We start from the raw sequence: 14,828 nt of genomic DNA, 5'->3' as shown, positions 1-14,828 counted from the left end.
CTAAGCTCCCACGTGGTGACAACAGCAATGGTACCCTTGAAGTTCAACTCATGTGGCTTACACTGCTACGCAGCCTACTCCCCCATTACCCCTCATCACTCACAACTTGATCATTTCTGACCAAGAGGGGCTTTTAGATGTTGTTCCACAATGACATTGGAGTGCATTTTGTCACCTCCCTCTACTATTCTCTGTCCTTTCCCTCCCTCCTCTTATGAAATTTTGATGGGGTGGGAGGGGAGTAGGGTGTGTGTGTGCGTACAGTAGTTGCTTTTTTCTTGTTCCTTCCCCCTTTGCAAAACAAAACAAAACAAAACCAATTCACCTCTGAGCACTCCTAAAAACCTGCCCACACTATCTCACTTTAAGCTTCCTCTCAAGGTCCACTTAAAAGAGCTCCCCAAATTTTCTGTATGTGAGAAAACTCACCTGTCTCAGTGACAGCAGAGATTACTTCATGGTAATGACTATGATTTTTTGCAGTCCTTTAAGTATATTTAATATCAGTGCTTCCATGAAATACAGAAATGTGCATCTGTTATAGGAATAGGAAACTGATATAATATAGTACTTGGCCATAGAACTAGGCCGGGAAGAAAGTGCTGAATTAGAGATTAAAAGAGCGACTGCCTGACCAGTGCAGCCTCAAAACAGGATAAAATTTTAAGTAAAAGGTGCACACCAAAAGGCAGCTTTTATATACGAAACATTTTCCACATCAAAGTTAGAGAAAAGTTATCTTTGAAAAATAAGTTTTCAGGTTCTACAATGATAATTTTTCATTGTACACTTCCACTTGAAAACTGCATGGGATCCTGAGGCAAAACTAGTTGCAAGCTGGTTAAACAGCTGTTTCATTCCAAACCCAGGGCAGGGGACACACTAAATCAGCTGATTTGACCAACTGTTTCAGACATTTCTTTAGTATCTTTCATGGCCAAAAAGCTAACAGACTTCTGCTACGAAGTTCTGCTTGGCCACCGACAATAACCCTGCCGTCAACAACTCCTTCCTGCTACTCCTACTCATTGTAAGAGAATAGAGAAATTGTATTAGAATCCTGAACAGAAATAAACAAATGAAAATAAACCTGTTTCAAAACAGATACACAGCGGAGGTTATTCATCCTCTCCCTGCATCATTCATCTGGAATAAATGAGAAATAATCTTGAAATACCCAAGATACATTAACAGCAAGAGTTTCAAGTAGTCACCAGCAGTGATCATACGTGAAGATGGTATTTCCTTCTCATCAGACCACAGTCATCTCCTGGCTACCTCAGTCCAGGCTCAGGCCTGGCAACTGAGTTCTCAGGGTGTCAGTCTTTCCTGATAAACATGAAACATTCAGTACGATTATGTGATAAAAAGGATCAAAACACCTAAAGACGACAGTGGTTCTGCTGAACAGGCTTAAGAGATGCTGATGGAAGTAGTGATAAAACATGTTGGTCTAGCATGACAGATCAAAGCATAAATTTGGTGCTGACAAATCTTTTCATTTTCCTAGCATTTCAATGAATAGCAATTTTTTTTTCCACCAAATTCTGGTACAGATAGAGGTTAGACGGGCTCTAATAAATTTATACTAATATTGTGGGAACACTAAAACAATATCCAGAGAGGGAACAAATGATACCTCATTGAACGTGGTAAACACACATCTCTGGAAAACAAACACAATCCAGAATAGAGAAGATAAAACACAAACTCCCCCACAAAACACAACTTCTTTATCATCTTTTCATTTCAGATGAACTTAGTGAAGACATCTCAAGATCTTTTAATAAGAAAGTATCTAAGAAATCTCATCTCTATTTTTGTGCTTGGCAATAAAGCTACATAAGAAAGCATGGGTAAAACTTTATGTTAGAAACAGCTTTATAAGTAGGTTTCACTGGGCAAAAAGAAACTGCAGATCTGGTAATATGTATTACAGGCATTAGAACATGTTCTTTCCACAACAGGCTTTCAGCCAGATGGAGATTATGACAGAGTTTATCATTTATGTTATTACATTGCCTAGAAACCGTACGCACTGGCCCAGAACACTTCTCTGTAGAGCATCCTATTCAGGATGCAAAAGCCTGGTACTAAGCACAAGCCTGCGGCACCATGAATTTTAGGATGAGCACAAGTAAAATAAATAAATACACAAGAATAATATCTTATTCTCTGCTGAACCAGAATACAGAAACTTTGGGGTTCCATCGAAACCTCTCTTATTCACACAGCTAACTCCTCTAACTGAATAAAAATCTTTTTTTATCCTGGCAGTCATAAAAAGAAGAGGCAGGCAGAGGAAGGTAGGTTTATGAATTTATCTTTAAAAACTGTAAAATGAAAAATGTAAAAATTTGCTGAGACTTTCTCCTTGATACTATATTCAACTGTGTCTCACTTGAGGTCTGAAATTCTTCAAATATATCTTACCTTTGTGACAGCTTTTGAAGAAAAGGTAATTTCATCGATAAAAGTGACAATATCATCTGGATCAAGTCTATCCAAGTACTTTGAACACATATCATATGCATGTAGCCATTCATCCATAGTTTCTGGTATTTTTTTAATGAGATGGTGATCACCATTCCAAAAAAGTTTTTGTAACCAGACAGCATAAATAGAGCTTGGTGACAGCATGCTGCCATCTTTTTTAGGAATTTTGGGAGCCAGTTTGGAAATAGATAAGATATTTTGACTTGTAAGGACGGGCTCCAGTGTTTCCAGAGGGTTTTCATTTTCATCTGTTAGCTTTTTGTAATTAAGACCTATTTACAGAAGGAGAAAGAGGCAAACAAAATAAAAGTTATTCACAGTTAAATCTACTGAAACTCTACATTCATGTGTAAAACAATCAATACTAAACCAGTATCTGCAGAACTAGAAAGACTCTGCTCCATCTCCTTTTGCAACCATACATACGGAGAGACTAGGGAGAAAGACAGGTTTGTATACAGGTAACACTGTGATTTTATGATGTCCTGATGCATGCAAAATCTCTCAGTCTCTGGAATGTATTTTACCATTACATATCAAAACAAAATAAAACCCCCAGATTCTCAAAGAAGCCAGAATATATAGAGAATCGTGCTACTATTTTTTTTAATATAAAGCATAGAAAACCTCAGGCACCTCAAGACATAAGTCTTCATTAATTAAAAAAGATGTGTTCTGATCATGGAAAAATTGGCACTATCTATCTCAGCAAAAATGCACGGCACTAACCACAAGTAAACTAAGTAAGGTCAATTAGAGACAAACGCAGATCCATTTACATGAACATCTATGTAATACAAGAGTCCTTTGGTTCCTATATGAAGAAAACACATGCACATTATTCTAGCAACAACAAAATATATCTAGCAACAATACTACTTTATTCTCTATGCATGATTATTCCTAAGACAACTGACTTCTATTGCCATATTTTTCTTCATATACTTAGGGACTGTAACCTCTACAAACACCTTGATGTTGCTCCTTACCTACTATCTATAAACTATGCTGAACACTGAGAATTTTAACTACGGTTAATAGATGCAATACATTTAATTTCTTACCACACAAAGTGACTAATTTATGTCTGATGTACAGTCCTAGGACTTTTTTTTTGAGCAACTTTTAAAAATAATGTAAGACAAACAATAATTTCTTGAGACTTTTCTTTGACAAGCACCATAGAACTTGAGTGTTTAAACACATTTTAAACACGTCAGTAAAAACTGAAGGTAATCCCTCCTCCCCAAGAAATTATTGCCTTTTTTTCTTCCTGCAATACATGACTTCATGTGCACAATCTCTTCAAATTCTGCAGCAAAGTTAGCGTCTGATACACATGAGGTTCCAGCATTGAACAATTAATTCATGCCCCACAGCAGGTAATCCGATACACTGCATATTTTTCATTCTGAAACTGGATTTGGAGTTATTCAACTGAAATTCAAAATACTGCTAATACCTGACTAACAAGCAAATTAAAATTAGAATTAAGTTTCCGAGTGCTTTCCAGCAGCTCACATTCATAGGCACTGTCTGATAATGTAGGAGGACAAATAACATTGTAGTTCTGCAAAAGCAAGAGGTAACGTCAAGGATAAAACACTAAATAAAATTACCTTCCTTAAGCATTTTGTTTGTTTGTTTAAAAGTTCCTGATATATTACATAATTCAGACATTTGCAAGGTAAACTGTCTTAAGTTCTTTAAGAATATTCATGTTAAACTTGCAGTGTTAAAAATTATGCTCTAGGAGGTTTTATTTTTTTTCTTTAAAAATACACTATGAACCACTGCCAAAACTGCATCACCAACAGAAACCCATTTGTGATAGATTAAATTGAATTTCCAGTAATATAAAGAGAAGGAACTTACTCCTGTAAGATATGACTAGCCTACTAAATTACTTGCATTCATCTGACATGCTCATTGAAAAAAAAAAAAAAAATACCTGGAGATTATAACCTAGATAAGCATAATCATGTGAACACTCACCTAACAGAAGAATAAATACAGCTATGAAGAAAAGAAACAGGAACTCTCCTACCTGGTGCAACTGCTTTGAATTTTTTCAGGAGTCGGATGTGAGTTTCAGGTTTAACAGCATGCTTCACCACTTCTGAGCAACCGCAGCTTTCAAGTAGTGTAAAATAATAAAGCAACCGCTGGTGATCTCTACCTTCTATACTTGGGTAAACATATTTAACCATGTGTTCGTGTAAGGTTTCAGGACTGGTTTTCAAAGTCTCAAAGAGACCAAGACTTTGTGCTCTTTCTTCTATTTGCAACGTTGATAACCTGTGTTTAGAAAGAAGTTTGGCTTTAAGGCCGGGGCGTACCATGAAAGACTCTTCAGCTGCACACTTGGAGGACAGGACAATGCTTTCCTTTGTTTAAGGTTCAACTTTGTAAGACATTTTAAAAGAGTAAATACTCATTCATAAATATTTAGATAGCTGTTATTCTCCATAAACAAAAGCTAAGGAGTTCTTGTATTTCCTTGTACATATCTGTTGAGTTGGATGTGCAGATTAAAGGTCACGAATACTGAAGTGCAATTCAAAGCAGCATTTCACATCTCTATGTAGAGCTATATGTAGAAGTAGACATATGTCCAGAATATGTGTACAGGAAGCCTTTAAAAAAAACCTAAAAAACCCAAAAAACCCAAAACCCCTGTGGCTGAATGATGATAGAAAATCCTATTGCCCAATTATAAGTTCTCCCAATCTATGACATTCTATTTTCTGTAGTCGATGAACACCTGTGCGTGCTTTGAGAGATATTATCACTGAAAATTGGCTCTTGCCCACTAGTTAATCTATTTGACACTATTATTCATGGTTAGCATATTTCATTTGACGGTTTTATCAAGTTGCTTCTCAAATTGTCATCCGTGAAAGCTTATGAAAATATCAGCACGTCTTGGGTTGACCTCAGCCAGTCTCACTGCTTCAGGAAATTTTTTTTCTGACCCTTTTAAAAAGAATACATTAGCTATTTCACAGCATGAATTCAGACACCTCCAGCTGACTACATAAAAGATAGCTGAATGCAATCACTCCTTTTTTCCTCAGCTGGGAGAAAAATGGGTGCATATCAAGGAAGTCTCATCTTAACTTTATACCTTTCTCAACTGAAAGTTTTACCTAAAATCTGAGGAAAGAAGTAACTTACAGATGACTACCACCTTGACTCTCCCCAGAGTCCAGTCATATGCCACATTAGGTAGTACATTTCATTTGGAAATCTGATGTCTTCCAATCCCGTTTGATTTTCTCCTACCTTTAAAATTGATTAAATTAGAATTTCAACATCAATTTCTCCTGAGTATAAATGCCATATGTAAGTTAGTGTTGCCCTTTGATATCCATGTAAAATATGCCTCAGTTTCATTCCTGAAGATGATTTTCTTACAGCAAATACCACAAACACAACCTTCTCTCAGTTTAAAAATGATTCTCTCATTTCTGAGGGAGAATAAATATTTCTGAGTTATTTTCACATTTTAGCGTTGTAAGCATTATTTTAATTCTCCAAATTCTTGTTATTTGTTAAGCGTTCTACCATATTAATGGAAATAAACACGATATTAATGGAAATAAAGCATCATTCACTCTTCAGATGTGAATTCATCAGACAAAACAGACACTTGGAACTGATCTATTTCAAAAGTGTGATCTGAATACATTTTTTTGTCCGCACCCAAAGTTCAAACTAAAGGCTAGATGGACATTAAATTATATTGACAGGATCTATAGAGGTTTGCTGTGTGCTTTTGGGGAAGGGCTGGTGGTGGATAGGAAGGATTCATTATGCTGTTCAGAAAGATCCTGCAATAACAGATGCTGTGACAGGCAAACATACAGCTTCCTGTTGCTGAAATCGTAAAGTACATTTTATAGATTTTTGGTCATCAAATGTGTTTGGATTCTTCAAAAGAAACAATTAAGTTTCTATTGATTTTTTTTAAAAAAGTAATTCTAAACAATTTTAATCGGATTCAAATTCACAGCATAACAGAAAAAAATATGATGTTTATTTGCCATCGAGCAATCAAAGAAATAGTTAATAGAAACTATGTAAGCACTTCTTTTGAGCTTCTCCCTACATAAACTGGCTTATAGAAATACTCTATATTTAGTTAAAGAGATTAAGTCTTAGAATAAACTTCTTTCAGTTCAGAATGAATGCATAACGAGGCATGCATTATTAATGCCGTAATCCCAAGACTGAAATATACTGTAATGGCCATATGCTGTCAATCAACTTTAAAATGAGATTATGATACAACAAAAACATGCACAGCAGCATATTATGCTATTATACATCAATTTTCAAGATTTTTTGAATTTCATTAGGGAAAAGGTTGTTACTTTGTACTTCAGTGGCTTCAGAATTCTATGAATACTAACTCATGGAGGACAAGAATAAAGAAAATGATAGAAAACTGTTGCAAAATACCTTCAGTAATATTCTAGTCCCAGAGAAGTCAGCTGGCTCTTTCACATTCACCCTAGTGTTGCCATGTATATACCCTGTCTATTTTGTTTAAAGAACTAAATTATTTAGCAGCATCAAAATTTAGAGAGTATGACTTCTCCGTTTTCTGGAGAAGCAAAGAAAATTTCAGAGTTATTTTATCTTCTCAGATCTTGTACCAACATCTATCAGGCTTTGCTTTTTTTATGCCTCATGTTTTATAAAACATTTTAACGCTTTTTAATTAATAGTTAATGTTAAGAGAGGTACAAATACTGCTGCAAGCTAAAGCTGCTTTCACAACTTAAAATTTGAAACAAACTAGATTAATTTGATCATGTCTCTCAGAACAGCAGATAAGACCTGCTGTATTACACAGGGGGCTCTACATCACTGTCATCCAAATGCACTATTCAGGCAAGCAGCTTAGTTTTTATATCGAATGGGTTTATTCATCTTTCAGTGGGCAAAAAATACTTGTCTGACTGACAAGATGACAAAGTTTAAATAAAAAAAAAAAAAAAATAGCCCTGGAACCAACTCTGGAATAGAAATGTAGAACATCCCTCCTTCCATGCCCCCACCAATACCAGGTCTGGTCTACCATAATCTTGTAGGCCGAAACAGTTCCAAGGAAATACTGGGGAAAAAACAAAACAAAAAACAAAAAAACCAAACCAAACCAACCAAACAAAAAAACCAAAAAAAAGCTTCTATAAAAAACTGAAACTGAGATCAACAGGTGAATAATGTGAATAGGAAACTCAAATATATTTACTTCCTTTGCTATTAGGTAGAAGAAAGATCAATAAATAGCAAAACTATTTAAAAAAATAAAAAAAAATAAAAATTATCAAGCTTCAGGACCTATTCCAAGGGACTGTAAAAATAACTACAAAGTAATTTGCTATCAGAAGAGAGCACTAAGCATTCAAAGCCCTGGAAACCTAAACACTGAAACAAAGTCCTAGGATTCTTATAAGAACAGTAAGACACACATGGACTTTTACCCTTGCTAGTAACACCTATTTGCATGGCTGATTACAAAAGCATCCCATGGAAAAGACAAAAATGCCCGAATAATCACAACATAAGAAATATGAAAACACAAACCAACATACCCACTGTCGGTGAACAAAAATTCCAGATGGGTCATATAAACTTCCCAAAGTGGGACATTGTATCGCTGAGCCAAAGAAACAGCAATCTTGTAGACATTCTCTTCAAGTGTTCTTGTAGAGGAGAAACATGAAAGAAAACAAGGAAGAGATACACTAAGCCCCTAGAGACATGTTATGAAAATAAATATTTACATTAGAAAAGTAACATTTTTTTTTTTCCCCATAAATGAAGAAACTAGAATCACAGCTAAATAAAAAACCCACAAAGTGTGTCTTCCTGCATTTGTTTATAATTAACGCTGCATTTGGGACAAAAAAATAAAAAATAGACAAAAAATTAAAAAAACTAAACTACAGACTTATTCTAAAGACAGGCACCTGCTCCACATACACTTTGGTTCTCAACGACAATTTCTGTTTAACTTTTGTGCTAAAGCAAACCCCTCAGTTTTCATTTCATTTCAACTACAAAGCGATAAAGGATGTAATGTGTTGCAGTTCGCATTTATGTGATTTAGTTGCAAAACCTACAGTGTTTTAGCTCAACTGGTGTGTAGGTCCTCAAAGCTCTTCCTACAAGTTCCCAGACAGAAACACTTTTAGTACTTGCAGACTAAAAGAAATCGTGAAAATGCCCAGCTCTGCTCTGTAAATGTCCAAGAAATACTAAAAGCTGGTTTTCTGTTACTGTATATCCCTTTAACAGAAAAAATAGACGGAAAATGTTAAGTGACAAAAGCCTGGAGTTAGCTTCACATTAATTTTTACTAATTCACCGAAGCTAGCACGGCTCAAATAGACACACATGAGTTTTGGTTTTATGTTGGTACAGGTGCAGTAGAAAACTATTAAGGCTGATGCTGGGTTTTGGGGGTTTTGTTTTTTGGTTTGGTTTTGTTTGGGTTTTTTTCAGAATAATTCCAAGAAAAATACTATCTGTTTATAATTTCATCCTAATAGACTTGACGCGAACAACTTTAAAAAACGTACTTAATGTGAATAATGCCGACCATATTGTTTTAGATTCTTTAATTAAAAAGTCATGTAGAACTAAGGAAAAAAGCCTTGAAAAACACGAACTATTACAAAATACAATTGCAACTGTCAATAAATTAGTTTATAAAATTATATTAACAAAATTGTATTAACATCATTCTTTTACAGACTCATGTTAAAAAGAGTTTACTCCATAAACTTGAGTGACCTAAGCATATTACGTTTAACACCTTAACAGCTCCCTTAGACTCATTACATTGTTTTCTATAATACTGGAGGGGTGGTGACAGGGGAACAAGGGACACACTTAGCAAAGCAACAATAACCTTTAGAACAACCTTTTCATCATGATCCATGTACGACAATAAAGGGAAAGCAGAACACACACCTCCAGGTGAGAAACCATATCCTCCTAGTTCTTTTTTTCTCATTTACAAATGTAGATCTATACCATATCTTGATCTATGCTAAACCAAGCTTATTGCTGGAGTCTATGATTTTGTCTCCACCCTTGGTGAACAGCTGACACATCCGTACACCTTAATTCTGATTTTTAGATGCTCAGTCCAACATATCATTACATGCTACTGTGACAGTTGCTACAGATACTGAAGAATTAAAGTCAAATCTAGTATACAGAGAAGAAAAGCAAAATGCCAAGAACGAACATAATGCTGAAAAAGCTTCACAACCAGCTATCAGAATAGCCTTTGCCCCAATAGTTTAAAAAACCAAACCAAACCAAAACAAAAACCCCACACAAACTACAAGCAACAACATAAAACAAGTCTTAGTAATAACAAACCCTGAAAAATATTAGGCACTTTAACTGAATAAAATGCATGTAAATTAAAGAAGGCAGAACACAAGCATTAAAAGAAATAGGTTTTGATACAAATGAAAGCATTTACTGAAATATATTTAAGGTGGTGGTAAAACAAAAGAAAACAAAAAAGCACAACCCCCCCCACACTGTCCTGTCTCTTCTGTTCCAATGGCCATGGCACCTTTCCCCTGATTTTCCAGCACAGCAAGGCTTCCTGCACCCACCCGCTTGAAACTAGACTCAATGCTTCAATGCAAACAGAAGAACAGCTTTTAACCCAGCCAGCAATGATGTATAAGATGATGATGATCTAAACTTTTTCAAAAGTACTCAATAAGAGTCATCTAATCTTTAGAGGCAGATGCTCTATTCTATTTTTCGATATTAAGGAGAAGTACCATGACAACACTACATTGTAAATTCCAGATTAGTAGCCACAGTTTGTGCAGTTTATCATTCAGTACATAAAAGCTGATCTTTTTTTAACCAGGGATACACAGCAGCTGTTGCCAAATCACAAAACATCTAAACTTCCATTCCTTTGCCTTTTCCAGAAATCGTTTGATGTCCTGTCAATAAGGGGATTACTAGTTAAAGTGAAGGTGAAGATTGATGCAAGAACCACATGGCGAGTATGCCACCGGCTAAGGGGAGGATAACAGGATATTTGGGAAAAGGCACACTGGAGGTGATGAGGTTAACGGCAGTATTCTGCAGGCTAGTCCTCAACACTGATCTCAATGCTTTCATTAATTAAAAAAAGTACAATATATTACTTTCCTTGTATCATCAATTCAGATAAAGAGTATCTTGACAGAAGGAAAAGATGATCTTTAGGAATGATCTAATAACTCTCTGCTTAAAAAGTAAATACTACAGCAAATTCTGAAATGAAATGAGTAGTTCTAAAACGAACCATGGAGCTACTGGAGAGAGTCCAATGAAGGACCACAATGATGCTTAAGGGATGGAACATCTCTTCTATGAGGAAAGGGTGAGAGAGCTGGGACTGTTCAGCCTGAAGAAGAGAAGGCTCGGGGGGAGCTCCTCAGTGTACATAAATACCTGAAGGGAGGGTGAAAGAGGACGGAGCCAGGCTCTTTCCAGTGGTGCCCAGTGACAGGACCAGAGGCAATGGGCACAAACTGAAACATGGGAGGTTCCATCTGAACATCAGGAAACAGTTTTGCACCATGAAGGTGACTGAACACTGGGACAGGTTTCCCAGGGAGGCTCTGGAGTCTCCATCCTTGGAGATACTCAAAAGCCACCCGGACATGAACCTTGGCAACTGGCTCTAGGTGGCCCCGCTCAAGCCAGGGGGTTGGGCAAGACGATCTCCAGAGGTCCCTTCCAATCTCAACCATTCTGTGACTCCATGATTCAGTGAAAGAGGAAGATGATACAAATGCTTTAGTTACACAGTAACTCTGTCAATCATGCAAATAAGGAGTGGCTGTTGGAGCTGGTGGGATCCATTCCCCCCAGCACTTTATAAACCTCACTAAAATCCTGCCTTGCTGTCTTAAGAGCAGCATGCAGTGGCAGCATAAGGCAATGAAGGTTTAAGGAAATAATATTGTATAAATGAAGAACAGTATCAAGCTATTCATTGTCAAGATAACACTGACAAGAACAAGTAGTTGTCACACAATGAAAAGCTGAAAAAATGGTCATTACTTTGTAAAGGACCTTTTAACTTTCTCTTATACACCCCTTTTCATGCCCAGCCCTAACTGGGGCTTTTTCTATCTTGTTCTCCAAAACCTCTGTTATATCATACATGTGCATGTGCTTCCTCTCCATCACTGTCTTTAACAGTTTCTGCTGGCATCAATCAGCTACAAAACATTAGGACCACCACTGGCTTAAATCATAATAAAGGAAAATGAGATCCACTTTTCAAGTCACTCATCCTCAAAAAATATTTAAATAATAAAAAAAAAAATCCAACTTGGAGAAGTGAAATGAAGATCTAAGCCAAGAGTCTTAGTTTCACCTCATCTTTGAAGCAAGGAAACGAGATGGAAGGCTACGGCTGTTTGTTAAGTTCTGCAGCAGCAATGCATCGGGGAGAAAAGGCTGTGTCTACACTGGCGACACAGCTGAAAAGAACAGCAAAGCGTACACAGTGTTTCACAAAATAATGTCACTAATAAGAGCCGAAGCACATTCAAAGTGGTTTTATACAGGACCCTCTGGTTTAGTCTTCTGGCAAGGGACCTAGTTCATATGCACCAAAATCATTCCAAGAACCCAATAAGCACAAGCTAAGTTATGAAATTCAGATTACTTGATAATTGCACAATTTTTCTAAACATCTAAACTAAGTATTCCAGATTGGTAATGTAGACAAGGAAGAAATTAGTATTAAATCATTAAAATCAACTTCTGATTTCAACATTTTAAGAGAAGCAGTGAACGGCTGAAGACCTCAGAACAGGTGAATAAAAAAAAAAAAAAGGCACTCAAAAGCTGGCCTCAAGTAAAAGAATAACTTAGAAACCTTATACACCAGAGTTGGCCTGAAGCTACATGGGACTTCACCTGATTACTCAAAATTCCCATTCAGTCTTACTCTACTTTCCCTAATTCCTTTCCAGATACATTTTGGCTCTATTTTACCCAAAGAAACTGTTAACTGCTTGAGAACTAACCTTGATTAAGTCTGTGAGGCACCAAGATCTTTAAGTACTTGATAAATAATGCATAATAAGCTCTAATGATAATACAGCAAATAAGGAAGATAAAATTGACAGCTATTTGTTAAGTAGTTCTAGCAAATTGCTCATTCTAGTACAAAGCTGTTTTGTAAATAAGATACCATCTCTTCCAGGTGTTGTTCCTGCAAACAGCACTTCACAGAAGATTAAAAACATAAGGCACTTAATGATAATTCAAAAATAAGAAAAAATATGCTACACAATTATATTGAATTTGCACATCGTTTTCATTAGGAAATGCAGATTAAGAGTCAACTGAGAAGACTAAAGCAAGGAAGCTGCAAGCTGAGCAAGTAATTAGTTAGATCTTTGCAACTGCCTAATACGGAACTACCACTGTCAGCCACACGCTATGTATGAAGCCTTACTAACCCTTTCAGATTGGGTTTCGATCTCTACTTACTGTAAGGAACTTTCTCTTCATATTTACTTTATTTTTACAATAAGACAGTACCTAAAGAACTCTTAGATGAGAACGTAAGTAAGCATGCTGCATCCAAAATAAATAGCTGTAATAATAGACATATTTTTGTATTGAAGTTACTGTAGATAATCATCAAGATGTAACCTAGTGACACACTACTGATATGACATGCACTCAGTGAACAATATATAAAAAGCAGGTAACTCAAATGGAAACATTAAAAGATGCTTACAAGCTATTTTTATGAATGCAGTGCCAAAAATCTATGCAGGTATAGATTTTATAGATGCAAAGCAGCAGCTTAGTGTTCAAAACCTGAGGTTATACTACTATTCTTATTCAGCATTTCTTAGCAATGTTTTTTTACTAACAATTTTTTATTGGAATTGTAGCTATAAGTAGCTACACTTAGGTGGAAAACTGTAAACAAATCAACATGCTCTTCAAAAGCTTTATGCATGGAGTAGTTTAAAATTAGGTTTAAAATTATATTGAAAGCTTATTGCACAGAACTCTTCCTTTGACAGTCTAGCAGCTATTCAACTCTGATGGTCTTCAAAACATACAGAGTCAAGTATATTCATGACTTGTTCACAGCCTAAAGTACCTGCTTGCAGATGTTAATTAAAGGTATTTTTAAAATGAAAAGGCAGTACTATTCTACATCTTTCCTTTTTTCCTATTCTGGATAACTGAAAGGTGAGACAAAAGCATTCTAAATATCAGAACACACGCAGTGAAGGCTTCAGTACTTTCAAATGATTACAGGCAAAAATACTGTAATATACAGTAGCTTTAACTAAATTATTAAAAAGAAAATACAGGTCTAACTTTTTTTTTTTTTTTTTAGCTATAGTTCATTACAAACTTTGATGTGTGGGCATACCCTAACAGATTGCTAGGGCAGGTTTACAGGAGATGAAAGTAAGAAATCAGACCTCCACCTATGCTGTGATTTCATTCCCTGATTAATATTAGCAGTTAATAAACAAGGACTTATAGTTTCCATTAAAAGTTATTGATCCATTTATTTGGGCGACATTTCATTTAAGTGGAATAGTTCAATAGAAAAAGCTCCAGCTGTAGCAGCATTACAGTGTAAATAGCTAAAGCAACTGGTAACTTCTCCCTTCTAAAGGTCAGCACTTCTTTCAATTTACTTTCCTGATTTAAAGCTTAAAGTAATTCCATATTAAAATAAACAAAATAAACATAATAGACATTACTTACTCTGCCAATCCTAGTATTGTTTCTCTCTTGTACTGTGCATCTGCTGTAAACCTCTGCACATCCACTCCTTTGCCAAGTCCTTGAAGAATCTGAGCTTGAGTGAAATCCAGTAGTCGTTCATTGTAGTAATGCAGCTGATTTATCAAAGCTGCGATTTCTTCAGGCCAGTCTGTAGAGCCATACTGAGTAACATGCTTTGTGACCATCTGAATCAACTCTTTTGGATCAGCCTGTGAAAATAATTGACAACAAACTAAAAATAGCCCTGTAAATTTCTGCAAAAAATATCATAGAATCATAGAATATCCTGAGTTGGAAGGGACCCATGAGGATCACCGAGTCCAACTCCTGGCTCCACACAGGACCAGCCGAATCAGAGCATATGACTGAGAGCGTTAAATATATCATTTTATGATTGATCCTTGTGTTCAGAACTGAAATATTTGTTTCCATTTCTGAGATGTTTTAAGTACAACAGAATTCCAAATTTTCTGTAAGGGCTATTTGCTATGATGTTAAAAAATTTATCC

The 14,828-nt window shown here is 35.9% G+C and overlaps 1 protein-coding gene across 5 annotated transcripts in view; it reads right to left on the bottom strand.

Annotated features, from left to right (window-relative positions):
* Positions 1-14,828, bottom strand: part of NBAS (NBAS subunit of NRZ tethering complex) — a 183,475-nt gene that overhangs the window by 59,409 nt on the left and 109,238 nt on the right. For all 5 annotated transcript variants that reach the window (XM_054821998.1, XM_054821999.1, XM_054822001.1 and 2 more), the window contains 4 exons: positions 14,299-14,528; positions 8,100-8,210; positions 4,544-4,794; positions 2,434-2,768 (listed from right to left, as the gene is read on the bottom strand). In XM_054821998.1, coding sequence (XP_054677973.1) covers positions 2,434-2,768; positions 4,544-4,794; positions 8,100-8,210; positions 14,299-14,528 — 927 coding nt within the window. The remainder of the gene's footprint in view (positions 1-2,433; positions 2,769-4,543; positions 4,795-8,099; positions 8,211-14,298; positions 14,529-14,828) is intronic.

This window comes from Grus americana, chromosome 3 (assembly GCF_028858705.1).
Source record: "Grus americana isolate bGruAme1 chromosome 3, bGruAme1.mat, whole genome shotgun sequence".
Classification (NCBI taxonomy): Eukaryota; Metazoa; Chordata; class Aves; order Gruiformes; family Gruidae; genus Grus; species Grus americana.
This window is presented reverse-complemented; position numbering and strand designations above follow the sequence as displayed.